Source organism: Nycticebus coucang, chromosome 12 (genome assembly GCF_027406575.1).
Source record: "Nycticebus coucang isolate mNycCou1 chromosome 12, mNycCou1.pri, whole genome shotgun sequence".
Lineage (NCBI taxonomy): Eukaryota > Metazoa > Chordata > Mammalia > Primates > Lorisidae > Nycticebus > Nycticebus coucang.
The window spans coordinates 97,959,529-97,984,674 of record NC_069791.1 but is presented as its reverse complement, the minus strand read 5'-3'; the positions used below and the strand labels follow the sequence as shown (position 1 = coordinate 97,984,674).

Below are 25,146 nucleotides of genomic sequence, written 5' to 3'. Positions count from 1 at the left end.
TTCTTCCTTGGATAGGGTCTGCAGACTCCTGGTCCCCTGAAGGATGGGAGGGGCTATGGTCACTGCTAGAGCCACCTCCTCCTGGCCCCAGCTCCCATGCTCGGAGGTGGGCTCCAGGCATAGCTTCAGTGCTGCTGCTCTCCTTCCACAGTTCTTTGCTTCTATGATCTCTACCTTCACTCTGAATTTCATTCTGAGCATTTACCATGGGAACATGTGGGACCTGTCCAGCCCAGGCCTCATCAACTTCGGGAGGTTTGACTCGGAGGTAAGCTGCCACATCCCCACTGGCTCTTCCTACTGCCAGGACCCTGTTTGCTTGAGGCCCGGAGTTGAGAATTGGTCTTTGGGAAACCTCTAACCCTTAGCTGTGGAACTGAGCTCTTGTCATGCATTTTAGGGGCCCTCACGTGCTCCCGGAAAATGTTAGTTGAGTGGTCCCTGCAGTCAGGATGCCTGTGAGGCTGCATGCCCCTGGGCCAGCACACAGGCTATGGCTCAAGGGTGTCCCGGGTGTGTGTGGAGCAGCGGCTGTGGGAGTGCATGGGCTTGGACCATCCTTTCTGGGGTGGCCCCAGGACCTGTGCTGCAGAGCCTCCCGGACACGGGTGAGAGGGTGGATTCTGAGTTCTGAGGTCTGGTGCACGGGGAAACCTCGGAGTCACCAGGCATATTCTTGGGCTTGGGGGCATCCCTTCCTGGTGGCTAGAGACTGGGGAGAGGAAGCACTAAAGCCTGCAGAGGCCCTCTGAGAGCCTCCCCATCCCCTGATGGTGGGGGGGAGGGAGTTGCTCATAGGGCTCCAAGTCTTCCTCCTCTGTGGCCCCACGTGGAAGTATTGTAAGGTTCCATGCATGTGAGCAGATCTCATGATGTCCAGCTCTTGCATTTTCATGGAAGGGAGCTGTGGGCTTTTCCCTGTAGCCTAAGCTTCCTCTTCTTTCTGCACAGAAAATGGCGTACACGATCCATGAGATCCCAGTCTTCATTGCCATGGGTGTGCTGGGTAAGGGTGCTCGACGGTAGACATGGCTCACGCGGGGGCTGCTGCTTCTGGGTCTCACCCAGGAAGGGAACCAAGGGTGCTTTGTGTTGTTTCCTGTTACTTTTCCATTGGCAAAATGAGGAGCAGGGAAGGACCCCCCCTTTTTTCTCTCTAAGAGGTAGAATGAGCCCCAGCAGGATTTATTACTCACTGGAAACCATTTTCCCTGGGAGGAAGGCAAAGCCTGTGAGGACTAAGCCACCCTCCAACAGTGTGTGAGGTGTAGGGAAAGTATTTAACAGGCCCTCCTCCCCCTCTCTATAGCCTTTGAGGGGCCTCCTGCCTCCTGGAGAGCTGCAGAGCAGAGGCCCTACTTGCCTTGCCCTGTGACTCACGCACATCTCTTTCTGGTCTCAGGTGGTGTTCTTGGAGCTGTGTTCAATGCCTTGAATTACTGGCTGACGATGTTTCGAATCAGGTAAGGAAACCTCAGTTCTGTGTAGGGTGCCAGTAGGTGCGGCTGCTCAGGACATTTGAAAATGGATGTGGTAGTTTGAGTTTTATACCCCTGGCCAGGGCTGGCAGGCTGCACGCATATGGGTCCTTCCCTCGTGGCTTGTACCCCACTGACCTGCCCAGAGGAGAGTGTCTGGGGGTTTGGGGATGGCCCCAGAGGAAAACCCCTGGACAGGAAGCAAGGCCCTGCATGGACCCAGGGCTGGCCTTTGGATATCCAGCCTTCGCCTGGGTTACCCTTTCATGTGACAAGAGCAGCAATTAGAGTGCTGTGGGGTCTGTAGGAGGCTCCTGGGCTGGTGGCTCTTCCCCCCTCCCCTTATTCTTGTGCCAGTTTCAACTATGTTGGGCACAGATGGGGTACTGGGAGGTTTCCCAGCATCCAGGAGGGTTGGCGCTGGGAAGTCCTCACCACCAACCACATAAAGGAGGAGAACCGGGTTCTTGGTACAGTGGCAGGCTCAGATTGGCCTGGCAGCTTCCAAGGGCATTTCTCCAGCCACCCACACCCTGACTCTTGGCTACAGGTACATTCACCGACCCTGCCTCCAGGTGATTGAGGCCATGCTGGTGGCTGCTGTCACGGCCACTGTTGCCTTCGTGTTGATTTACTCATCGAGGGATTGCCAGCCCCTGCGGGGTAGCTCCATGTCTTACCCACTCCAGGTGGGAGGCCTGCGCCCAGGTGATGGGGCTGGCAGCTGTGAAGGGTCCCCAGCAGTCCTCACCTCAGTCCTGCTCACAGCAGGGGGATGTTGATTCAGCCAAGTTCCAAAAGAGAACAGGCCTGGTGTGTCTTAGGGTCAGCCCCATCCACCCAGATCCCAGAGGAGGCGAGGTCATCTGCTGGAGCGCCAGGGGACAGGACAGTGATGTCAGCTGAAGTCTCACCCCAGTCCCCTTCCCAGAATGACAGCCTGATTATATCTGCAGCCATGAGAAATGCAAACCTGCATCCACATAAAGGCTTTGTACAAGAGGTTCACAGCAGCTCAATTCATAACAGCCCAGAGTGGAAACTGTCCACCCAGCCTTCCCCGCAGTGAAGGTTCTGCCGGGTAAAGGAAGGAGGCTCTGAACAGGCCTCAGCATGGACAGCCTTGACTACACCGTGCTCAGAGAGAAGCCAGACACACATGGCCACACTGTGTGACTCTGTGGACATGGAACCTCCAGAGCAGGGAAATCCAGAGTAGCTCAGTGGTTGCCAGGGCTAGGGGAGAATAGGGGTGAGGGCTGACAGGACAGGGACTGGCTGTGCAGGGGCCCATGGGCAGCCAGCTTTGTTCTGATCCTGTCTTCTGTTGGGGCCTCAGCCTCCAGCCCCCACCCCCAGGTCTGCCAGGGCTCCCCAGGGACAGGCTTGTGAACTCCTGGGCCCTCTCCCCCCAGGGACAGGCTGGACACCTCAACAGGGCTAGATATGCCTCCAGCTCTTGCATATCCTCCCCTGCATGGCAGCACTCCTACCTGACCCCATTGTGGGGGCTTCAGCTCAATGCTGGCCAGGCCTGGAGCATACTCTCAACTAATGGCAGTGCCAGGCCTGTGTCTGCAGCCTGCCAGCCTGTCCCCCTGTCCAACCTGTCCTCTCTCTTGACCTTGCAGCTCTTCTGTGCAGATGGCGAGTACAACTCCATGGCCGCCGCCTTCTTCAACACCCCAGAGAAGAGTGTGGTGAGCCTTTTCCATGACCCACCAGGTACGTGCTGGTTGACGCTGTCAGGCATGGGGTGGGGTGCTGAGTGCAGGGCTGACACATTGGGTTTCTCATGCCCCTCAGAATCAGGCCTGACCAGGCTCCTGGAGGGTCACGTGGGCTGGCTCCATCCCATCTCCAGGGTGAATTTTCCTACTGAGTCACTCTTAGGCAGGGAACTAGCCACACATTTCTAGTAGAAGTGTAGCCACCTGCTGCTCCTGTCCCTAGCTGCTCACCTGCCTTGTGCCCAGAGCAGTGCCCGTGGCACTGCAGGCCTGTGGTGGAGCTGCTGAGCTGTGGGCCCTTTCCCAGTACCTACTCTCCCACTAATGTCCTTGTTAGATTTTCTGTCATGTGACTGGGAGCAGTTGAGACTGTTTCTAGTTGTTTCCTGTCACAAACAAAGCCACCGGGAATATCTCAGTTCTCTGGTCTATTTTTGAGGAATTGGTGAGCCCAGGCCCCCAGATGCTCTGTGCAGGGCGCTGGTGTCCTGCCATGGGCTCATGGTTCCAGCATCTGGTCAACGTTTCCCCTGCAGTGAGCACTTGGCTGGTATGGAATGGAGACCAGTGGCCTTCCACACACGGTCCCCTTCTCTTGGCCTTGAGGTCACAACATGATGACCTGCTGGCTGCACTAGCCAGCCTCCCCCACATCCTGCCTGCCCAAACCCAAGCACAGGACTCAGCTTCCATACTCTGTCCACTGTAGATCTCAGCACCTGGGAAAGAACCTCCCTGGAACTGGGGTCAGACCAGCAGGTGCTGCTTCTGGGCCCAGCACCTCTTCTTTTTCCACCTAGACCTCTGAAGGAGGTCTCTGAGCCATCCACCTGCCCATCCGCCTCTGGGAGAGCATTTTTCCTGGATTATAGACTGGCTTGGGTTGCAGGGACTGACCTGTGCTCAGGTGGGAAGGAAACTCCTATGCCTTATCTTCTAACTTGTTGGCTGGGTGAGGTCCAATTTGTTACGTGGAACACAGCTGGAGCCCGGCTGCTACCTGTAGGGATGGGCACTCACCCTGCCTAAGATGGGACCTCCAGGCTGGACATGGCCCCCTTTTCCTGGGCAAGGCTGCAGGTTGTAGTGTTCACCTCTGGACTCTGGACCTGGTGCTACTGTGGTCTGGGGTCTGACCTGTCCACCCCCTGCTGCAGCCGTCTCATGGGGGCCATGTGGCTTCCTTGCTCATGGTGTCCCATCTCATCCTTACGGCCCTACCTTTTCCCAGGGATGCTGAGCACACCTCCCAGGAAACAGCCGGGGTTCAGGAAGCCGGTTGTCTGGCTCCCAAGATGTGCCCACAGGGTGTGAGTCACATGAGAGGCCGAGTAAGCCCCTGCTCTCTCCTAGGCTCCTATAACCCACTGACCCTCGGTCTGTTCACCCTGGTCTACTTCTTCCTGGCCTGCTGGACCTATGGGCTCACAGTGTCTGCCGGGGTCTTCATCCCATCGCTGCTCATTGGGGCCGCCTGGGGCCGGCTCTTTGGCATTTCCCTGTCCTACCTCACAGGGGCGGCGGTAAGTGTGGGGTTCCTGGTATGCCAGCCTGAAGGCCCCCTGTGGATGGTGGGCAGACAGTGCTGGAGTGCTTAGCCCCTGTGGGTACCCTGCCAGGTGCAGAGTGGGTGGGCACTACATGTGGGGAACCTGGCTGCAGTGGCTACCTGCTGCCTGCCGTCCTCCCCTGCCCTCATCAGCCTCCGCCGAGCCTCAGTCTGTATTTGCGTTGCCCTTTTTTCACTCCATTTATTCAAATAAGGCTGAAATCTGTAGGAGGGGTCACAGCAAGAAGTCTCTGCTCCCCCCAATCTGCTCCCCAGGCCTACACCCTGCTTAGGTTTCCTTTTTCTCCTTGAAGGTAAACTTCACATACCATAAGATACTCCATTCTATTTATTTATTTATTTGAGGCAAGAGTCTTCTTATGTTGTCCTCGATAGAGTGCCGTGGTGTTACAGCTCACAGCCAATTCAAACTCTTGGGCTTAAGCAATTCTGTTGCCTCAGCCTCCCAAGTAGCTGGGACTACAGGCGCCCGCCACAACGCCCTGTTATTTTTTTTTGTTGTAGTTGTTGTTTGGCAAGCCCGGGCCAGGTTTGAACCTGCCAGCCCTTGTGCAGGTGCCTGGCATCCTAACCACTGAGCTACGGGTGCTGAGCCAGATACTCCATTCTAAACAGCTGAGTGGCTGTTTATCACGTTCAAAATGTTGTGCAGCCATCACTACCTAGTTCCAGAACATTCTGTCATCTCAAAAGGAAACCACTGTGCCCATTAGCACTCACTCCCCGTTTTCACCTCACCCTGGCCCAACCCCCAGCCTCCTTTCTGTCTAGAGTTGCCTGTTCTGGACACTTCATGGAGTCACTTAGTGCATGCCTTTTGTTCTAGGTTCTTTGGCTAAGCCTCATGTTTCTGAGGCTTACCCATATTGTAGTGTGTTGGAATTTTGCTCCTTTCCATGTTCAGCATTTTCCCAGGGTGGCACACCCACAATTTGGGCACCCATCCTTTCCTGCTGCACATGTGCGGATGATGCGGTGAGGCCATGGCCGTTCCATGGGTGTGTGCGTGAGCTGTGGGGCTGACTCCTGCATGTGGCTCCTGGACTTAGTGTATCTTGGTGGTTTGGGCTGGGGATTGCCATATACTTGAGCACTCCTGTATGGTCCCTGCAGATCTGGGCGGACCCTGGCAAGTATGCCCTGATGGGAGCAGCTGCCCAGCTCGGTGAGTCCTGGCTGTTCTGTCCTTGCACAGGGGTTTCCCTCTCATTGAGTGAACAAAGAGGAAAGTGGGCCCAAGGCAGGTGTGATCATTGCCCCCACGTGGTTGAGGGTCTGTGGTCAGGTCAGGGCTGGGCAGTGGCCATCCTTACAGGGCTGGGGTCCAGTTGGAGAGCTGGACAGGCCCAGGTACTACACAGATACTTAGCATAGCTGCATGAGCTGTGACAACCCTGCAGGTGGGATTGTGAGGATGACCCTGAGCCTGACAGTCATCATGATGGAGGCTACCAGTAACGTGACGTATGGCTTCCCCATCATGCTGGTGCTGATGACCGCCAAAATTGTGGGTGACGTCTTCATTGAGGTGTGTGGGCTTTGGTCCCTCTCTGTGCAGCCTGTCCCTCCCCGGCCCTTTCTTTTTTTTTTTTTTTTTTTTGTGGTTTTTGGCCAGGGCTGGGTTTGAACCCACCACCTCTGGCATATGGGACCAGCGCCCTATCCCCTTGAGCCACAGGCGCTGCCCTCTCCCCGGCCCTTTTTACTGAGGCCTTCAAGACCTCTTGTGCCCTGTCCCCTCTACCAACAGCTTCTCTGGTCCCTGGCCCCTCACCACACAGCTCTCCTATTCCCAACCCCTCACACTTCAACCCCTCACCCTGAGGGTCTCGCACCCCTGGCCTCCAAGCCAGATGCCCTTGGGCTGTGGGTCCTACAGCAGCAAAGTGACATCCTGACACCTGCCCCAGGGCTTGTACGACATGCACATCCAGCTGCAGAGCGTGCCCTTCCTGCACTGGGAGGCCCCGGTCACCTCGCATGCACTCACAGCCAGGTATGTGGCCAGGCTGCCTTCAGCCTCCCACTCCCCCTGGGCCTCATCCCCACCAGGAGCCTGGGGTGGGGCTCACAGGATATGCAGCAGATGTCGAGGTGGGAGCTGGTGGGGGGGTGCCTCGGTGGGAAATGCAGGTTGGGGGGGCTCCTGGCCCCATCTCCAGGTGTCCTATCTATCTGATGGGAGTGCATGTGGGTGCTGGTGACCATGTGATGAGCTTCTCTGGCAGGGAGGTGATGAGCACACCAGTGACCTGCCTGCGGAGGAGGGAGAAGGTGGGTGTCATCGTGGATGTGCTCAGTGACACGTCGTCTAACCACAATGGGTTCCCAGTGGTGGACCACGCGGATGACACCCAGGTACCAAGGGCTCCTCCCTGGCAGGCCAGGGTCCTGATCTGGTGTCTGCTGTGAAGCATTACATGGCTCCTGGGGTGTAGGAGCCATTCACTGGGTGTTGAGTGAGGTTCTGTTATATGCCAGGGAACTGCAGTCCCATAGATGTGAGGAAGCTCCCAGGCTGTGTGAGCGCTGAATGCCTGGGCTGGGCTGGGCTGTGCCATGGAGTTAGTGGCTGTGTCCTTTGCTAGGATCCCTGTTGGGGTATGCTGCCCTCTCCTAGGCCCTGCCCTACTGGGGCGAGTTATGGATGCTGGGCTGGTGTTTGTTGGGGCACACTAGGGGCAAAGCCACTGTCTCTGGGTTCACTTTCTCACTCTTTGCAGTTAAGCCACACAGCATCATCTCTGGTCCTTAGGGACTAAGCAGACCTTTCAAGTGAAACACTGAGGCAGGGCTGGCGCTTGTAGGTGGCTGCTGAATAGTGACCATGCCCAGATGGAACATCTGGCTAGAGCAGGGATAGAGCAACAGTCCTGGCTACTGGTGGCCCCTGCAGGCATCATGATCCTGACTACCAACCTCTCTTGCAGCCTGCCCGGCTCCAGGGCCTGATCCTACGCTCCCAGCTCATTGTCCTCCTGAAACATAAGGTATACTATGAGGCCTGGGGCCTGGGTGTCTCCAGCCCAAGCATGGGGTGCAGGGAGCCTCTGAGAGCCCTGCCCGGACATCTCATGTGGCTACTATATACAGGTGTTTGTGGAGAGGTCCAACATGGGCCTTGTGCAGCGGCGGCTGAGACTGAAGGACTTCCGCGATGCCTACCCACGCTTTCCCCCGATCCAGTCCATACACGTGTCCCAGGATGAGCGCGAGTGCACCATGGACCTCTCCGAGTTCATGAACCCTTCCCCCTACACGGTGCCCCAGGTATCCACCAGTACACAGGTGTCTGAGGGGACAGCATAGTGAAGGGCAGAAGCTCTGTACCAAGTAGACTGAGGGAGTGGTGAGACTTCTGGGGTGAGGAACCATGATGGCAAAGGGAGCAGGGCTGTGGTGGTTTGGTTTAAGGCTGTGGGCTAGAAGGAGCACTGGGGGCCAGGACCCTGGGAAGAGGCTGCCATCCCAGTACCACTTGGCGCTTTGTCCCTGGGAGGTGGGCATGCACGGGTCTCAGGCTTCAGGAAGCATGGGTAGCAGCAGCATGGATTGGGGGCTGGGAGCCCGGGATGCACCCCAATACCTGGTGGCAGTGCTGGCTGTACCCGGGTAGGCACGGGTGAGCCCCAGCTGTACTGACATTGCAGGAGGCGTCACTCCCTCGTGTGTTCAAGCTCTTCCGGGCCCTGGGCCTGCGGCACCTGGTGGTAGTAGACAACCACAATCAGGTGAGTGACAGGTGGGTGGTTAAGAGGTAGCCAAGTGGTCTGTGTCCTGCTTGTGCCAGCCCTGGAGCGAGGGTACCCTGGTTGCTGGCTCCCTATAGGGAATACTGAGGCATAAGACCCAGCCTGGCGCCACACCCCTTGCCTTGCTGTGCTGCCCTATCCCCCTCACAGGCAGGGTGGCAGGTGCTGACGTGGGCCTAACCTGGCTTTGCCCTGCAGGTGGTTGGGCTGGTGACCAGGAAGGACCTCGCCAGGTACCGTCTGGGGAAGGGCGGCTTGGAGGAGCTCTCACTGGCACAAACATGAGCCCCGTCCCACCCTTGGTGGGCAATGGCACTGGCGCTTCAGCCCCTTTAGCCTCTCCTCAAGGTCACTGGTCTCTTGGTCAAAGCCTCACTTCCTGAGCAGCATCAGGAGCAGGTGTACCCCAGACTTGGGGCTAGGCCGGCTGGCAAGTGAACATAGCCCTGGTTGAGGGCGATTGGTTTACATCCTCACCATGTCCCCTGTACCTTGGCCATGGACTTGGTTCTCTCCTAGGTTCTTAACTTCAGGGATCAAATGTGTGTGCAACACCCTTTCTGGTTGCTGGCTGCTTTAAGCCAGTGAGAGGGGCTGGCGTGTGGCTGTGCCTGGTGTCCCCATGTAGGAGGCTTTGAGACCTGGGAGCTAGCCTGGCTCCCAAGCTATGGGCTTGGTCTGGTCTCCAGCAGAAAACTGACAGCCTGTGGCTCCCAGGCTTGAGTGACAGCCCCAGCTGGACTGGAAGCTCCAGAATTTAAAGGGCAGGATAGTCCCAGAGAGCAGCCTTGGGTGGACTCCATCCGAGAGCCCCATATACACCCTCGTCTGCACCCTGACTTGGGTGAACACTGGTCTGGGGTCTCAAGAGCCGAAAAGAATCACTGGGGGCCGAGCCCCTGAATCCAACCACATCTCTGTCCAAGCCCTGCCCTTGGAGCTGGGGGTCCCCACACCTGCATATTGCCTCAACTTGGGGGAGCCTGTAGTCAGTGGCAACCCTCCCTCCTGCCTGCGCCCACCACAGAGCAGGTGACTTCAAACGGATGGTGAGTGCTGGTGCATGCAGCCCCTGGTCATGGCAGGGGTCTGTCAGAGCAGCCTAGGTCCTCTGCTGGGCAGCACACGTGGCCCCCTTGCTGTTCTCTTCTGAGGGAGGGCCCAGAAGCCAACAGGCAGCCCTCTTTCACAACCTTCTGTGGCCCTGGAGTGTGAGAAATAAAGGAATTACACCAGTCAGCCAGTGCCACTCTCGTGTTCCCACCCAACCTGGGCTATAAGTGCCACAGCCTAGGGTTTGGGGGTGGGGCTCTGTGATCAGGCTATCCTGTGAATGTCAATGGCTTCCCTTGATGGCTGTAGCACCAGCCCCTGGGAGCACTGCAGCCACCCCAGGGCCCCATAGGAAGGACGTCTTGGGTATGGTCTTGTGGGACTGGCCCTTCCCTGGAGCACTGACCACCACGCCTGTCTTTTTCCTCTTCATCCCCTACCCTGGGGATGAAGAGCCTGGTTCCTACCTTCCTAGCTCTGGGTCCCTTTCCTTGTCTCCACACCTGGGCAAAGGTGGGAAGGTTTCTTCCCAGGGAGCCCTGAATCTACCTGAGGAGTTGGGGATGGGGACTGCCCCACAGGGTTAAGGAGCATACCAGCTGGGCTGAAGCAAGATGCCCCGCACCAGGCTTCAGAGACGCGGTACTAAAAAGCCTGTGCAATGTCCCTTAACAATTGTTTTGTATAGATTATGCATTGAAATAATATTTTGGATATATTAGGTTAAATAAAGTGACCTATAAAGTTCATTTTGCCTGTCTCTTTACTTTTTTTTTTTTTTTGAGACTGAGTTGAGTCTCACTGTGTTACCCCAGTTAGAGTGCAATGGCATCATTACAGCTCAAACTCCTGAGCTCAAGGGATCCTCCCACCTCGGTCTCCCAGAATGCTAGGATCACAGGCATGAGCCACTGTCCAGCCTGTCTACTTTGTAATGTGGTTGCTAGAAAGGTTGGCATCACTGGTAACTGGCCCCCTCCTCTTGCCTGCACTGCCTTAAACCACATCCTCGACGCCAGCTGCTTCTGCCATCTGGCGTGTAGGCCTGGCTGTTCAGTCTGTCCCAGGCTCTCAGTCTCACTGCTCCATTCTACAGCCCAAGGCCAACCACAGCTCCTGGCATCCCTTCCATTAGGGCCCAGGCCAGGCTGGGGTCTCCTGACCTTCACCAGGAGCCACCAGCCACTCCCCTGCTGGCTGAGAGATGCTCCTTTGTACCCCTTGAGAATGGCATCCCTTCCGATCCTTCCAGAAGCAGGCAGTTGGAGAGGCCTTGCAGGAATGGGAGGGTTGAGGGCTCAGGTTCCACTGACAGTTGGGCTGTGAAATCACGAAGTTCTGGTGAGGAAAGTAAGGTTACAGAACAGGCCTAGCTGTCCAGCCACACCTGCGCCCTGGGGATCTTCTGGGAAGGAGGGAAGATGTGAGGGCAAGAGTTCACCACACTGCACACTGCTCACTCCCAGCTTGCAGCCTGATTTCCCTGCCTCTCTATACTAGATAGCCCCTAACTGCCCTGTATTCTGTCAGCACTGGACAACCAACCACCAAGGTCAGGGACCCAGGGCTACAGCTGCAGGGGGACTGCTGATGAAGCCATGTCAGGTGAGCTGCCTGCTAGGGGCCTAGTTGGAAAGAACAAGTTCTAAGGAAAATCCCAGCTGCTAGTGTGAGCCCCACAGGATGGCTTTGCTTCCTAACCCCTGGGAACTTCTTCTAGAGCTGGGCAGGTGGGGACTGTCCTGTTTCTGCTGTCTAGTGCTGTGTGTCCTCAGACAGGGTCCTGGGCCTCTCTGAGCTGAAGGCCAGAGAGGTGGCCAGCTCAGGTGGTGTCCTGCAGCAGTTGGGGTCCTATCTAGTGTATCACCTATCACACACCTAGTGAGAGCCAGTTCACTGAGGGTAAGTGCCTAAGGCACCTTCTTGCAGAGCCATTGGACAGCAGCCCGTCCTCCAGGGCATCACCACTCTCCCATCTGAGCGCTGTCACCCTAGAGGACCTGGGGCTCCTGGTGGAAAGCTTGACCAGCCCTGAGCCCTTGAGTCTGGAAGAGGTCTCAGAGAGGTATGAGCCCAGCCACCTAGTGTCTACCACCTCTGTCCCAGAGCAGGACACTGCCAAGCGCTGGGATCAGCTGGAGCAGTGGTGAGCCTGCGGGTATGGGAGTGGGAGGACCACACCCTCCAGAGCACAGCCTGACTCGGCCCTACTTCCGCCCTGACCAGGGTGGCCTCTCTGCAGGCCGAGATGGCCCGCCTACAGGGGCACGAAGAACGCTGTGAGCACACCATGCTCAGCCTGCTGCGAGAGCTGGTCCGCCTGCGGGCCCATGTACAGCTGCAGGGCTCGGAGCTAACACAGCTGCAGCAAGAGGTGCAGCTGCAGGCAGCTCGGGCCCCAGAGAAGGAGGCACCAGAGGTTAGCAGCACCTCCTGCATGGGCCAAGCACCCCACTTCCTGGGTGCCGCGGGCAGCTACTTCCCAACCCCGAGCCCACCACAGCCCCAGTTGCCCAGCCACAGAGCCTGGGAGCCCCACCATGTCTGAGTCTGGAGGGCTCCAAAGGCAGGTGGCAGCTCCTAGGCCCATGCCAGCCCACACCCTCCTCCTTGCAGTTCCCTGGCCCCCAGAACCAGAACCAGAACCAGATGCAAGCCCTGGACCGAAGGTACCCTCCACATGCACTTGCGAGCACATCCTCAGTGGGAGGGTAGGGGCTTGGGCTTCCAGAAAGTAGTGGCCAATGCCAGAGCCCTTCTGGGCACAGCCAAGGTCTTCACATCCCCAGTCAGCTGTCTGCCCCCCTCAGAGAGGCCTGGGTCTGAAGGCACCTCAGCAGCCAACACAGTAGAAGACAGGTTGCAGGGCACCCCAGCTGGACCTGCAGCCCCCAAAGGCTGCCCAGCCTGCTCCGGGCCTGTCAGAAGTGGCCCCTATGTGCCAGGCTGGTGGAGGTCCGGGAAGCCTTGGCCCAGATCAGGAGAAAGCAGACGCTGCAGGACTCGGAGCGCAAGGGTGCCGAGCAGGAGGCAGCCCTCAGGTGGGCCCGCCTGCTGCCCCTCAGGGCTGCCTCTAAGCCCATCACGTCGGGGTTGCGGGGGTCACTGGCTCAGCCAAGGTGCTTCCGGCAGGACTTCCCCTGCCCTTGGCTGAGCTGCTGGCTGCTGGGGACCCTGTGGGGAAGGAAACCCAAGCCCAGGCCCTGGCCCTATCCCTTGTTGGTGCCTGGCTCTTGCTCCAAGGTCTGCTCCCCACTCCTGCATGTGCCCGGGTGGGGTTGTATGTGTCCTGCTTGCCCAGACTGGGGGTCACCCCTGGCCCCCAGACAGGCCCTGTGATCAGCTGGGCTGGTGTGACTATAGCCCATGTGCCCAGGCTGGCCACGCTGACCGACTTGGTGAAGCAAGAAGAACAGGGTCGAGAGGCAGCTTGCAGCACCCTGCAGAAGAGCCAGGAGGATGCCAGCCAGAAACTGGGCCATGAGGTGGCCAGGATGCAGGTACCACAGGGGCCCAACCTAGGCAAGGCCCACCAGGAGGGCCCAAGGAGACCCCTACTCTCACAGCCTGTGCCTCTCCTATCGAAGGGGTTTCTCTGCTACTGGCTCTCTTTTTGGTTCTGCCCACGTGATTGGGACTAGGAAAGCCAAGGAGGGAGTGAAGGCACTGGGCTAAGGCTCTCAACATGCCTGGTTCAGGGGACTTTCCCTGTGTCAGTGCTGCGTTCTCCCTGAGCCTGGGGCATCTGAGCACTCTCTCCGAAAGCCAAGGCCCACTGCCTGTCCTTGTGCATAAAGTTTTATTGGTACACACAGCTACAAGCAGTTTTTTATGTCATCAATGGCTACTTTGGGGTCAAGAGGTACCACAGAGATCCTGCAAGACTGCAGTGTGACCATCTGCCTGCTCCAGGGCACCCTCCTGAGGCCGGGAGGCCAGCAGGGGCTCAGGCAGATGGAGCTTCCCAGGAGCTTTCTGCTCTGTGGCCTGGGCTAGGCTGTGCTTCCCCTGCCCCTGCCCTCCAGATGCCCAGTACAGCAGGAAGGCAGCTGTCTGGAAGGAGACAGGGCCCTGAGCACTCTGTCTGGCTACTCCTGGGCCACTGATGTCCAGCAGAGGCCACACAGTGATGATGGGGACCCTCCCCAGGCCCAGGTGACCAAGCTCAGCGAGGAGATGAGCCTCCGCTTCCTGAAGAGGGAGGCCAAGCTGTGCAGCTTCCTGCAGAAGAGCTTCCTTGCACTGGAGAAGGTGGGGGCCACCTCCTGCCCACTCGGCCACATCCCCCAGGCCAGACCCTTGGCAGATTGGGCTCTCCCCACAGAGGATGAAGGCCTCAGAGAGCTCACGGCTGCGGCTGGAGTGCCGCCTGCGGGAGGAGCTGGAGGGCCGCTGGGAAGCCCTGCAGGATCTGACGGAGGAGCGCCTGCGGTCTGTGTGTAGTCAGCGCCAGGTGGGGGCTGGCAGATCTGGATAGGTGCGTGGGACAGGGACAGGGGCAAGGGGCTCAAGGCTGCCTCCCCCTGGCAGCAGGAGCAGGGCCACCTCCTGGCGCAGTGCTGCAGTCTGGACGCGGCTGTGGTTCAGCTGACGAAGTTTGTGCGGCAGAACCAGGCATCACTGAAGCGCATCCTGATGACCGAGCAGAAGGCCCGGTGGGTGTCCCCAAGGCTGGCTGGGGCCTCATGGCTGTCAGGCCAGGGGGACCCCAGCACCTCACTTAGGAGCTGGCAGCAGTGGCCATGCCTCCCCCGGCAGTCCCAAGTGGAGTGCTAAGCCCAGCAGGATACATGGGACAGAGGAGCCACTTCTCCTGTTGGGGGCCCCCTGCCTGTCCCTCGCTGGGGGCTCGGGGGTACAGCACCAATGTTGGTAGCCCTACAACTGCACTCCATCTTCTCAGCCCTGGGCTCCCTTCCTTGGCCGAGTGCTGAGGAGTGGGCCAGCCCTGGCTGAGGGACAGCCTTGATGGCACCACCCCCTCAGGGATGCCAAGGGGTACTTGGAGGAGAGCCAGGCCGAGGAGCTGGCCTCCCAGGTGCAGGAGAGCCTGGAGGCTGCGCAGCTGGCCAGTGACCTAGCCCGGCAGGAGACGCACAGGCAGCTGGCAGTGGTGAGAGGCAGGGTGGGCAAAGAGGCCTAGGACCCCAGCAGGGGGGCCCAGGTACACAGGACAGGTGCTCAACTGGATTTCCTGTTCCCCACCTGCCCCTGCAGCTCCAAGAGAAGAGCCAGGGCCTAGAGGCATCGGTAGCCCAGCTGGCTGGACAGCTGAAAGATCTGAATGACCAATTGCTGACCCTGAGCTGGAGGGTGGACCTACAGGAGCAGATGCTGGGCCTGAGACTGTCTGAGGTGAGCCCAGACCTCAGGGGAAAGAAGGTACATTCAGGAAGATGGGTGCCCTGCCCCTGGGGTCATGAGCTTCCCACCTACCCAGGAGACCTATGCCCCAAGGACATCCCCTAAACAGCCTCTTCCTGAGGTGGAGCTGTTGTTGTGCTACCTACAGCCTCCAGGGGCCGCCGAGGGAGCTCTACAGGGCAGGCTGGTGCCTACACTTGATTGAGACATGATTTGCATGCCACACACTGACCCTGTGGAAGTGTGCAGCCCATATTTGTTCTTTCAGGGGCCTGGGCAGCCATTGCCACAGTCAATTTTAGAACATTCTCATCACCCCCCAAAGAACCCCATACCCATTAGCAGCTACCCCCTAGCCCCTGGGGCTTCCTGTCCCCATGAATTTGCTGTCCTGACATTTTATACAAGTGGAATCAATGCACAGCTCTGTGCCTTGCTTCTCCCTGAGCGCCGTAGCCTGCGTGGGAGCTTCAGCTGCCTCGTAGCTGAACACTGTCCCATTGTGGGATGGACTGTGTAGTGTGTGTCTACTTACCCAGGGATGGGCATTAGGCTCATTTCCACTTGCCTGTCGTGAGTGCTGCTGCTGTGAGCATGGGTAACTACCCTCTGGTTGGGGGCTTGATACCAGGGCCTGCCCTGCTGGCTTCTGGGAACATGTGTGGTCAGAACAGCCCCCAGTGGCTTTGGACCCTGGCCTCCCTCCCCTCCCCTGAAGTGCCAGGCTATCTGCTCAGGCCTATCTTGCTCACTCTCAGTGGGCTTCTTCTCAGGGACGCAGCTCTGCTTGGCAGGGGAGCCCACTAGGGCAAGGCCCTGTGCTGCCCTTGGCTCTATCTGGCTTGTCTGTCCTGGACATGTCAGTCCAGTCTGCACAGCTGTGCTGTCTGCCCTCAGGAGCTCTGTGGCCCACCTCCTTGGGCTGCCCTGTGCCCTGGGCTCTGGCCTTCTCACTGAGTGTGTATGTCTCAGGTGAAGACTGAGTGGGAAGGTGCAGAAAGGAGGTCAGTTGAGGACCTGGCCAAGTGGCAAAAGGAGGTTGCTGCACATCTGCGGGGGATGTGGGAGAAGGTGGACAGCCTTCCCCGGCAGGTGGGTGAAGCTGCAGACCTCAGGAATGGCAGGAGCCCTTCTCCTCTGTACCTACCCTTGGCTGTGGGCTAAGGCCAAAGCAATCCTGTCCAGCTGGCTATGCTGGGGCCACCCCCCAGGGCTATCTGCTGATTCCACCTTGTGTTTCAGATAGAAAGCATCTCAGACAGGTGCATTCTCCACAAGAGTGACTCAGACCTCAAGATCTGTGCGGAAGGCAGGGTGAGGTGAGGCAGGGGCTCCACTGATAGTCACTGGGCTGGGCTGGTCCCCATGGTACCCACAGGCCCTAAGTGCTGTGGCCCTCCCTTGCCTGGTATAGCCTGCACAGCTTCTCAAGTCCCCATCCCCACTTGAGGGGCAGCAAGGCTGAGCCCCTTTGAGCTCCCACAGCCCTGCCAACTCTGGTCTGACCTGGGTGCACCCACAGCTGACCCTGGTCTTGGTGCCTGCAGAGAATCTGAGGTTGGAGCCCTACGGCAGGAGCTGACTGCCCTGCTGTCATCCGTGCAGCTGCTGAAGGAGGACAGCCCCGGGCGGAAGATTGCTGAGATTCAGGGCCGGCTGGCCACGGTATCATGGGGCTCAGGGAACAGGGAGCCTCTAGTGTTCATCCACACCCACAAAGGGGAGGGAGTCACTGCTTTAGGTGGGGTCACACCACCCACCCAGGGCTCTTCCTGTCCTGCCTCAGCCCAGCATCCCCCCTCTCCAGGCTTCATGAACACTGCCTGCTCCAGCCCACACTGAGGGGACCCCTGGGAGGCCAGACCCAGGACCCCCAAGCCTAGGGGCATCTCAGCCTCTGCAAGTTCCATAAGGGCAAAGCAATCCTGTATGGAGCCTCCACTGCCCTGGGGGGGTGGTAGCAGTCATGATGGCAGGAACATCCCTGAGCAGTGGCCAGGACCACTCAGGGCCCTCCTCACCACAGGCTGGGACATGAGGTGGCTTATGCTTAAGTTCTAAGCAGGTAGTGATTTGGGGTGAGGGCACCCTGGGAACAGCTGACACCAGCAGATTGGCCAAGACTGCACCCCTGAATGGGGGGCTGTGTTTAGTTTCAGAACCAAATAATAAAGTTGGAAAACAGCGTCCAGGCCAACAAGACCATTCAGAACCTCAAGTTTAACACAGAAACCAAACTGGTGAGAGGAACCCAGGGTTGGGCCTGGCTCAGTGTATCAGGGTGGCCACTGGGCCCAGGAAGCCTGACCCCACCCATGTCCAGATGGGCGAGTCCCTAGCTCTGTAGTCTCCCTGCTGTCTGCAAGTCTGGCGCTGAGCAGAGTTTCCCCGAAGATAAGGGCCCCGGCCTGGCTTTCCCATGGGAGATAAGCCCCCGTATGTGCTGGCCTCTGTCCCAGGCCTGAACCCGTAGCCCTGCCGTTGTCCTGTGTCCTCCTTCACAGCTCCAGGTAACATGGGTACTCCTGTGTCCACAGCGCACACAGGAGATGGCAGCCCTGAGGGAGAGCATGGTGCAACTGTGGAGTGAAGAGGGCCCTTGGGCGCTGACACTGGGAAGCCGCAAGGTTCTCATGTCCCTGGTGAGGCAGCGGTTCTTCATCAAGGACGTGGCCCCCAGCGAAGTCGTCCCCATGAACTGCTGGGGCGTGTATCAGGCCGTGAGGTGGGCACAACCAGCCCACAGTCTCTGCCCAGGCCTCTGGGTTGGGGCTGAGGGCCTGGGGATGGAGGGCTGGCCACAGAGGCAGCAGAGGTCTAGAGCCATAAGCCTCATCTCTGGCAGGTGGCTGCAGTGGAAGGTGACCCTCCTGAGCCTGGTGGCTCAGCGGAGGCCAAGAGGCATCCCAGAGAAGCCCCACAGCTGAGACCTGCTCAGAGCCTCACACCTTCGCCCTGGCCCCAGAAATAAATGTGCCTTGACCCTGTCAGGCCAGGTTCCCTGATGCCTGTGGGTGACATCCTCCCAGGGCCCACAGGGCTGGCCAGGCTTTCAGAGGCACTGGGCAGTGGGAGTGGCCGAGACCAGAGGGGCTCAGGCCTTGACCCACACTCCCCAGGGCTCTTCCTGTCCCGCCTCAGCCCAGCATCCCCTTCACCAGGCCTCATGAATACTGCCTACTCCAGAGCCCATGGGTGGGGATGTCCCCAGACTACCCCACAGGGAAGCAGCCCCCCAGCACCATGGGTAAACAGCCCATGTTTGGTGTTTGCTCTCACAGCCAGCTACACCCTCTCTTTCTGCCTCTCTAAGAAGATCCTGCTCATCCTGCGGACGCTTGCCTTGCCCCTTGCTGCAGGGGCTGAGGCTCGGGGTGGAGCCATCAGCCCTAGAACCCACTGGGGTTGGCAGGCAGGCTGCGGGGAAGGCCAGCTTGGTATAGGCTCTGTCCTGGCTGCCCTGGCTGCCGGCTTGGACTTTCAGGTTCCCTGGGGGACCCAGAGTGCAGAGTCCCCTGGAGCAGCTATAGCTTCTGCCCATGTCCCCTCACTATGGATGGAGTTCTGAGGACCCCTGTGCCTCTGTGGGACTCTGCTGGGGCCAAGGGTCAGAGAGAGCCAGACCTGGTCATCCCCACTGCTTTGGCTCTTTCCCAGTCCAGGGACTGGGGACTGCTCGACTTGGGGTGCACTGGATGGAGGGCTTAGAGGCTGTCCTGGGAAGGCAGGAGGAGAGTGATGCCTTAGGGAGAGGCCTACCACTTGCTAGGCCTCAGCCAGCTGGGCCCCATCTAGGGCTGGAGCCACCCCACTGGGCAGCTCAGGACAGGCCTCAGCTGACCAGCTGGCCAGCAGATCGCTGAAGTCTGGTGTACCGGGGTGGAGCAGGCCCAAGGAGCTGGGGGCAGGCTCCCTCCAGAAGGATGGGGGCAGCTTCCTCTGGGCCATGGGTGTGATGTGGCCGTACTTGCGCTCCAGCCTCTCTCTGCAGCTGGCTGGTGCCCTAGGCTCCACATAGCTTCGGAGACCGTAGTCGAAGAGCTCAGCCAGAGGTCCCAGCGGCTGTGCCCCATCCCTGCCGATGCCCAGTGTGAGCGCCTGACCCTCGGGGCCTCCCAGTGAGCTGACCCTGGGCTCAAGGGCCTCTTTGTCCCCTAAGGGCCCAGCCTGGACCAGGTTCACCAGGTCAGCGTAGTAGATCTCTCCCCTGGAAGGGCTGCGGGTTGGATGGCCATCAGCATAAATGTCGCAGGCGTCTGGGTCCTGCTCCTTGTCCTTGCGGCCAAAGTACCGCTGGATATCACTGCTGATGAGCTCAGAGAATTGCAGTAGCTTTAGTGGTGTCTCGGGGCGGCTGGGACCGAGAGGGGCCACTTCCAGGGTGGCCTCAGCCCTGCCTGAGCACTGGGGGGCTGGGCTGCAGTCCCATGGCCCCTCACCTTCCAGCTCCAGCTCCTCCTCCTCCTCTTCTTCCATTTCTGGTGGCTCCAGGTTTGAGAGCAGGAAAGAATGAGGGGGTAGCCAGAAGTCACACAGGGGCCGAATCACGCCTGTGGCCATCTCCTCACTGTCTCCTGTGAGGTGCCAGGCACTGTCTGGGGAGGGAGGCAGAGATGGGCAAGTTTCAGTCAGCCCTGGCTGTTCCCTGGCCACTTGGCAGCCACTGCACTCTGACCCCAAACCAGAAGCCCCAACCCCACGGAGGATTGGCCACTGCAGGCCATGCTTGGTGAGGGCACAAGTTCTGCAGGGGTGAGATGCAGAGAGGGACATGACAGGCACTGAGGGCATGTGGCCATGGCACCAGGGGGGTGGCTGCCATGGGGTGAGACCTTGCTGGAGTATGGCCCAGGGGAGCTATTCCAGGTTGGGGCTGGTCACTCTCCCAGAGCAGTCAGTCAGTGATGTTCTATGTGAGGCAGTCAGGGGCTGCAGGGAGGGAAGTGGGATGGTGCCACTAGAAGTCCCAGGTGCTAGGGCTCCCCAGAGAGTGAGGATGGGGGTAGTAGCTGCCCAGGATCAGGTGAGGAGCTTCTAAGACAGAACCATGGGGCTTTATGGCTCTTGATCAATGGGTGGGTCTGACGGAGGGCAAGCTGTACTGTCCCATTGAGTACAGCCTGCAGTCACAGAACAAGGTTGACCTGCTCCCAGCAGCCCCAGCTAGGCATCTCTCACTGATGGCAGGGCAGCCAAAGCAGAGTCTCCCTGGAGGCCACAGAGGCCACCGTACCTGTTCAGGACACCCAAGAGAGGTAAGGGTGTGAGTCTAGGGAAGTGACCGATGGGGACAGGAGCAGCTCTCCTCCTGAACACTTGCCAGGGGAGGGCTGGTTCTGAACCCCAAGCCCCACCCTATGGACAAGTGCCCCCAGCCACTCTAGAATGTAGAGACATTCTGAGCCTTTCTGGGCAGGGGCCTCAACAGGAGGGGGAAGAAAGTGAAGGAGATCAAGGGGAGGTCAGCTGACCTGGGCGCCTGCCCCTCCCTCACATGCAGGAGGTGAGCTGCTGGGGCCTTCCTCCTACCTGCAGGCCATGCCATTGTCCTCATTTCGCTCACGCTGCTGAGGACACCCCACCCATGGAGTCATCTGGTGGTCCTGGCACTGGGCAGCCCAGATAGGCACCCTGTCCCCAGCCACCTGACCCCACGCCCAACCCAGCCCTGGGCCAGCCTAGCACTCCCTGTGGTTGGTCCCTGCAGGGCAGCTAGAAGAAGGGCTCACAGGCCCTGAGCCCCCACCCGCCCCTGAGCCCAGGCTCCTACCTGGCCAAGGCCTGCAGCTCTCACTGGGCAGGCCCACCTCCACCTGGGCTCAAGCATTTATAGCCAGGCTCTGCAGCCGCCTGGGGCTGGCAAATATTTGGTGACGGCATTGTCATCCCAGACTGGGCAAATAGAGCCCGTTTGCTTTAGCGCCCGGCAACCAGGGCCCCACTGGGGGAGCACCTGCAGACTGGCCTCACCTGCATGCAGCCTGCCCGGGGACCGTGGAGTGTTTGCTGCAGGCCCAGCTGGCCTGCACCTTGGGCTCTGGGACCCTTATCTCTGCTTCTAATCAGGGCCTGAACCAAGCTTTGTCAAATAGGCGGAAAATTAAATTTCATGCTATTTTGAGTTCTGGAGTGGGCCTCTCTAGAGGACATCCTGCTTCTGCAGCAGCCAGGGCAGACAGCGCTTCTAGCTGGCAGTAGGACCCTGGGGATGGGGAAGGGAGGGAGGAGGCCCCAGGACCACCCGTCAGGGCCCAGAGTGGGCAAATGCAATGGAGGGCCCCTGAGCCCCTGCCCAGCCCCTTCCACAGTAGGACCCTCCTGGGCCACTGTGACCAGCCTAAACTGGCCCACATGTGGCTGTGGTGGGGACCCATACAGGGTTCCCACCCCCTACCCCCCACCCCCGGTCCAGGGCTACAAATGCATTTGCAGTAAATGACTGAAACCTCTGCTTCTTCTTCTTCTTTTTTTTTTTTCTTAAACCCAGTCAAATTTAGCAGCGGGGCGGTTGTATACCACCCTCAGTGACACTGATGTTAACAAGTTCTGATAACCCACTACCATCAGACCAGCCAAACTCTTTGCTTCTTTCTTCCAGGGGCCTGGCTGAGATGGCCCATCCCTTCCTTCCTCTGGCTGCAGCCACCCCTCCCACTGCCCCCATGGAATCTGCCTGATGCATACCTCAGAAGCTCCCCGGGGGGTTCAGCGTTCCTGCCCACTCCACTGACTCCTCCTGGGTGGGACCAGCCTGTCTGCCCTGTGGTGCTGCACCAACTTTCCCAGGCTGTGTAACCAATTACTACAGATAGAAATTTACTCTCACACAGTCCTGAAGCCAGAAGTCCCAAAGTGTCACCCAGACTGATTCCTTCCAGTGGCTCCCGGGGCAGTCTGTACCAGCTTCTCGCCCAGTCCTTAGAGACCTTCGCTGTTGGATTGCTCCAGTGTCTGCTGCCATCTCCACGTGGCTCCCCCTTGTCTGTCCTCTCCTTCCTATAAGGACACTCTTCATTGAATCTGGGCCCACCCTAATTCAGTATGACCTCAGCTTAACTAATTACATCCATAGTGACTCTATTTTCAGATAAGACCACATCTGAGCTTCCAGGCAGACATGCATCTTGCAGGACACTCTTCAGCACTGTATGTATGACTGTGGCCCTACCTCGGCATTCACCAGACGTGGCCTCCGCTGGTGCAGCCTGCATGGCACTGGCTGGAAGGACACCAGACACTCACCGTCCCAAGTCCCCAGCTCCTGGATCTTCACCTATCCAGGGGTCCTGGAGGATGTGGACCCCAGCTGGCCCACACCTGTTCTTTGCTCTCATCCCAGATGCCACCCACCAGGTGCACCCAGTGACAGCCAACAGGTGTGGGATTTGGACACAGACCCAGCCCCCACCTGCATCTGTGGCCCTGGCAGTCCTTCCTCGCCAGTGGCTGCCAGTCATTTCTCAGGCACCAGGCGGGCCGAAGATCTTGGAGATACAGGGGATCCATGCAGCCACTCGGCACTCAGGGGCTGTTGGCAGAACCCTTGGCTTTGGGGAGTGACAGAAAAATGCAAAGTTCAACCCCAAGAGTGAGACCCTCATGAGGCTGGGCCAGTGACCTCCACGTCATTCTGGGAAGTCACCTATGTCTCTTGGCAAGGGGCAGGGCCACCTGCAGGGAGTGGAGACAGAGATGGCATCAGCACGCCTACCCATTATGGCTGCCCATTACTGCTCCTCATGGGCAGCAAACTTAGCCCATGTCCCAGGTGAGCCCACATCCCAGGTGAACCTACGTCCTACTGAGGTGCATCTGGCCATGCTCCATCCTAAGAGCCTAGTATTGTAGGGACTTTTGTCCCCAAAGACTGACTTCAGGCTCAATCAGGGATCTGCGCTAAGACTCCAGATTCCAAATATACCTGGTACAGGCCATGGTGGTGGGGTGGGCCTGCATCAGCCTCCACTGGCCCCTCAGATTAGATACAGCCCCATCCTCCTCCCAGCCCAGGGGGCTTAGAGCCTGGGGTGGCCCCCATGTGCCCTCACTGTGATCTGCCAGGACCCAGGGAGGTAGGCCGTGGCCACAGTGCCTTCTGTTGCTCCATGTGGGTAGGACAAGCCCGCCCCAGGCAGGAGTTAGGCCTGCTAGTAGGGGAGCAGGGGCCCTGTGGGGGCCAGGACAGAGGACATTTGGGCTTCTGACTCCCACCCTGATTAGCTCAAGAGGCAAGAGATGCCACACCAAGGCTGTGGGCACTGGGGGTGGCTGACTTAGCTTGATCTGTGCTGGCCACAGCCTGGACACCCAGAAGTGAGAAGGAGAGACGCCACCCTGCTTTGGAGAAGGTCCCACCTATGTAACAAGAGGAGGAGCTATGTGAAAGCGGTGGTTTGTGGGGTGTGGCCCCTGCAGAGCTGGGAGCCCCCATGGTCAGCTGAATGAGACACCTGCACCCAGAAAACATTCCAGGAAACTTACATGGCCAAGGGACCCCACAGGTGTAAGTAGATGGCCTTGAGGTGGGAGGTTATCCGGGTGGTTCAGGTGGCCTTATGTCGTCACAAGTGTCCTCACAGGAGGGAGGTAGGAGGGCCAGCGCAGTCCTACCTGTACTGGAGCCCACCATCTCCACCGAGCCTGGGTGACACTGCAGCCTATAAGGTGGAGGAGAGGCCCCAACCAAGGGATGCAGAAACCAATGAAGGCTGGAAGTGCAAAGAACAGATTTTCCTCTGCAGCCTCTGTGCGGCCTGAGGATACCTGCAGCTCAGGCCAAAGAATCCACCTTGGACCTCTTGCCTCCAGAGCTATGCAATAAGCATGTGGGGCTTTCAGCCACTCAACTGTGGTCCTTAGTCTCAGTGTATCTGGAAGCTCATGAGGCAACTGGGCCTCCTCAGCCATGGGTCTTAGAGCCTGGCCGCAGCTCTGCCTGCTGGTGCTGGAGAGAAAATCCCAGCACTGGGTATCTGCTTCCCAGGCCAGAGTATATGCAATGGCCACTTGGCCCCACCCTGAAGGTCCCTCCACAGGGCCCTGGGTTTATCCCCCCAGACACACCTTTTTCCTCAGTCAGCAGGCTGGGGCCATGACAGGGGCTTTGGGTCTCACAAATGCCCCAGTGCTCAGTGCACACCAGTGCCAGTGGTAGGAGGACGCAGTCCTACCTGTACTGGTTATCGTCCTGATGTTTTTCTTTGCCTGACAAGACCAAGGAGAAAACCCTAGCTTGGGATTGGAAATCCTGGAGTAAGGACAAATGGAGTGGACAGGAGTTTTGAAGATGCAGTGCAGCAATGGGGTCAAGATTAGATGATGGACTGAGGGCCAGAGGCCAGGAATCCAGGAAGAGGACACTGCCACCCAACCGAGAGATACTTTCCAGCCCAGCCCACCATCTCCACCAGCCCCTCCCCTGTCATCAGGCTTAGTGGGGCAGGCCCGCCTGTCCCCACGCACCTGGAGAAAATCAATGGCGCCAATATGTCAGCTCTCAAGTGGCACTGCAATAAATTACCTGCACGAGGGCCACAGCCCCATTAGTGGGACATTAGGCCTCCCGTGAAATTTCTCTGTGTGTTTTGAGATAAGGAACCTGAGGTGTTGGTTTACATCCTGGGGAGGCGGGGGCAGGGCCTGGGATGAGATGGGGTGGGCCAGGGCAGGGAGAGCCTGAGACACAGGTGCCCTAGTGCATCCGGCTGTGGCTTTTCCCATTCAGGGCTTTGAGGCACCAGAGGGTGAGTCAATCACAGCATTTTTTTTTGCAGTTTCTGCAGGTTTTTGCCAGGGCAAGGTTTGAACCCACCACCTCTGGTATATGGGGCTGGTGCCCTACTCCTTTTAGCCACAGGCACCACCCAAATCACAGCATTTGGGGACATCTGCACCCTCCAGCCAAAGGCTAAAGGGACCAGGATACACAACACAGAGACTCAAAGGAGCAGGACTTTGCCCTGGGTTGGACACTGCCAGGAAGCAAGGGGTTCTATGATTGGGCATCTGTAACAAACTCTGACAAACTAGGTGACTTAAAACAACATAAATTGGCTCGGCGCCTGTGGCTCAAGTGGCTAAGGCACCAGCCACATACACATGAGCTGGCGGGTTCAAATTCAGCCTGGGCCTGCCAAACAACAATGACTGCTGCAACCAAACAAAAATAGCCGGGCATTGTGGCAGGCACCTGTGGTCCC

At 58.6% G+C, this 25,146-nt stretch overlaps 3 protein-coding genes across 4 annotated transcripts in view; 2 read left to right on the top strand and 1 right to left on the bottom strand.

The window, feature by feature from the left end:
• CLCN7 (chloride voltage-gated channel 7) overlaps positions 1-10,330 on the top strand; it is a 32,041-nt gene extending 21,711 nt beyond the window's left edge. For both annotated transcript variants that reach the window (XM_053557307.1, XM_053557308.1), the window contains 14 exons: positions 152-268; positions 952-1,006; positions 1,403-1,463; positions 2,029-2,167; positions 3,110-3,203; positions 4,562-4,731; positions 5,892-5,943; positions 6,179-6,306; positions 6,689-6,774; positions 7,007-7,136; positions 7,709-7,768; positions 7,872-8,048; positions 8,429-8,509; positions 8,729-10,330. In XM_053557307.1, the coding sequence (XP_053413282.1) occupies positions 152-268; positions 952-1,006; positions 1,403-1,463; positions 2,029-2,167; positions 3,110-3,203; positions 4,562-4,731; positions 5,892-5,943; positions 6,179-6,306; positions 6,689-6,774; positions 7,007-7,136; positions 7,709-7,768; positions 7,872-8,048; positions 8,429-8,509; positions 8,729-8,815 (1,437 nt within the window). In that variant the 3' untranslated portion in view covers positions 8,816-10,330. The remainder of the gene's footprint in view (positions 1-151; positions 269-951; positions 1,007-1,402; positions 1,464-2,028; positions 2,168-3,109; positions 3,204-4,561; positions 4,732-5,891; positions 5,944-6,178; positions 6,307-6,688; positions 6,775-7,006; positions 7,137-7,708; positions 7,769-7,871; positions 8,049-8,428; positions 8,510-8,728) is intronic.
• On the top strand, positions 9,883-17,900 carry CCDC154 (coiled-coil domain containing 154). The gene is made up of 19 exons (XM_053556648.1): positions 9,883-10,096; positions 11,114-11,188; positions 11,359-11,396; positions 11,443-11,729; positions 11,810-12,002; positions 12,200-12,252; positions 12,529-12,624; positions 12,960-13,083; positions 13,733-13,834; positions 13,908-14,036; positions 14,114-14,238; positions 14,570-14,696; positions 14,801-14,938; positions 15,920-16,039; positions 16,190-16,266; positions 16,495-16,612; positions 17,101-17,187; positions 17,485-17,672; positions 17,793-17,900. Exons 1-19 carry the CDS (start codon positions 9,883-9,885, stop codon positions 17,872-17,874), a joined length of 2,373 nt encoding a protein of 790 aa, XP_053412623.1. The 3' UTR covers positions 17,875-17,900.
• Positions 17,901-18,709: 809 nt separating this feature from the next.
• Positions 18,710-20,989, bottom strand: PERCC1 (proline and glutamate rich with coiled coil 1). Its single transcript, XM_053557306.1, has one exon. The coding sequence runs from the start codon at positions 19,736-19,738 to the stop codon at positions 18,713-18,715; it is 1,026 nt and encodes a 341-aa protein (XP_053413281.1). The 5' UTR covers positions 19,739-20,989; the 3' UTR covers positions 18,710-18,712.
• Between the last annotated feature and the right edge of the window lie 4,157 nt (positions 20,990-25,146).

Coding starts and splice junctions, on each gene's coding strand:
- CCDC154 (XM_053556648.1), top strand. CDS start 9,883: ATGGCTGTAGCACCAGCCCCTGGGAGCACTGCAGCCACCCCAGGGCCC. Junction 14,697..14,800: donor CGCACAGGCAGCTGGCAGTG/GTGAGAGGCAGG, acceptor CTGCCCCTGCAG/CTCCAAGAGAAGAGCCAGGG. Junction 16,267..16,494: donor TGTGCGGAAGGCAGGGTGAG/GTGAGGCAGGGG, acceptor TGGTGCCTGCAG/AGAATCTGAGGTTGGAGCCC.
- PERCC1 (XM_053557306.1), bottom strand. CDS start 19,738: ATGCCCTCAGTGCCTGTCATGTCCCTCTCTGCATCTCACCCCTGCAGA.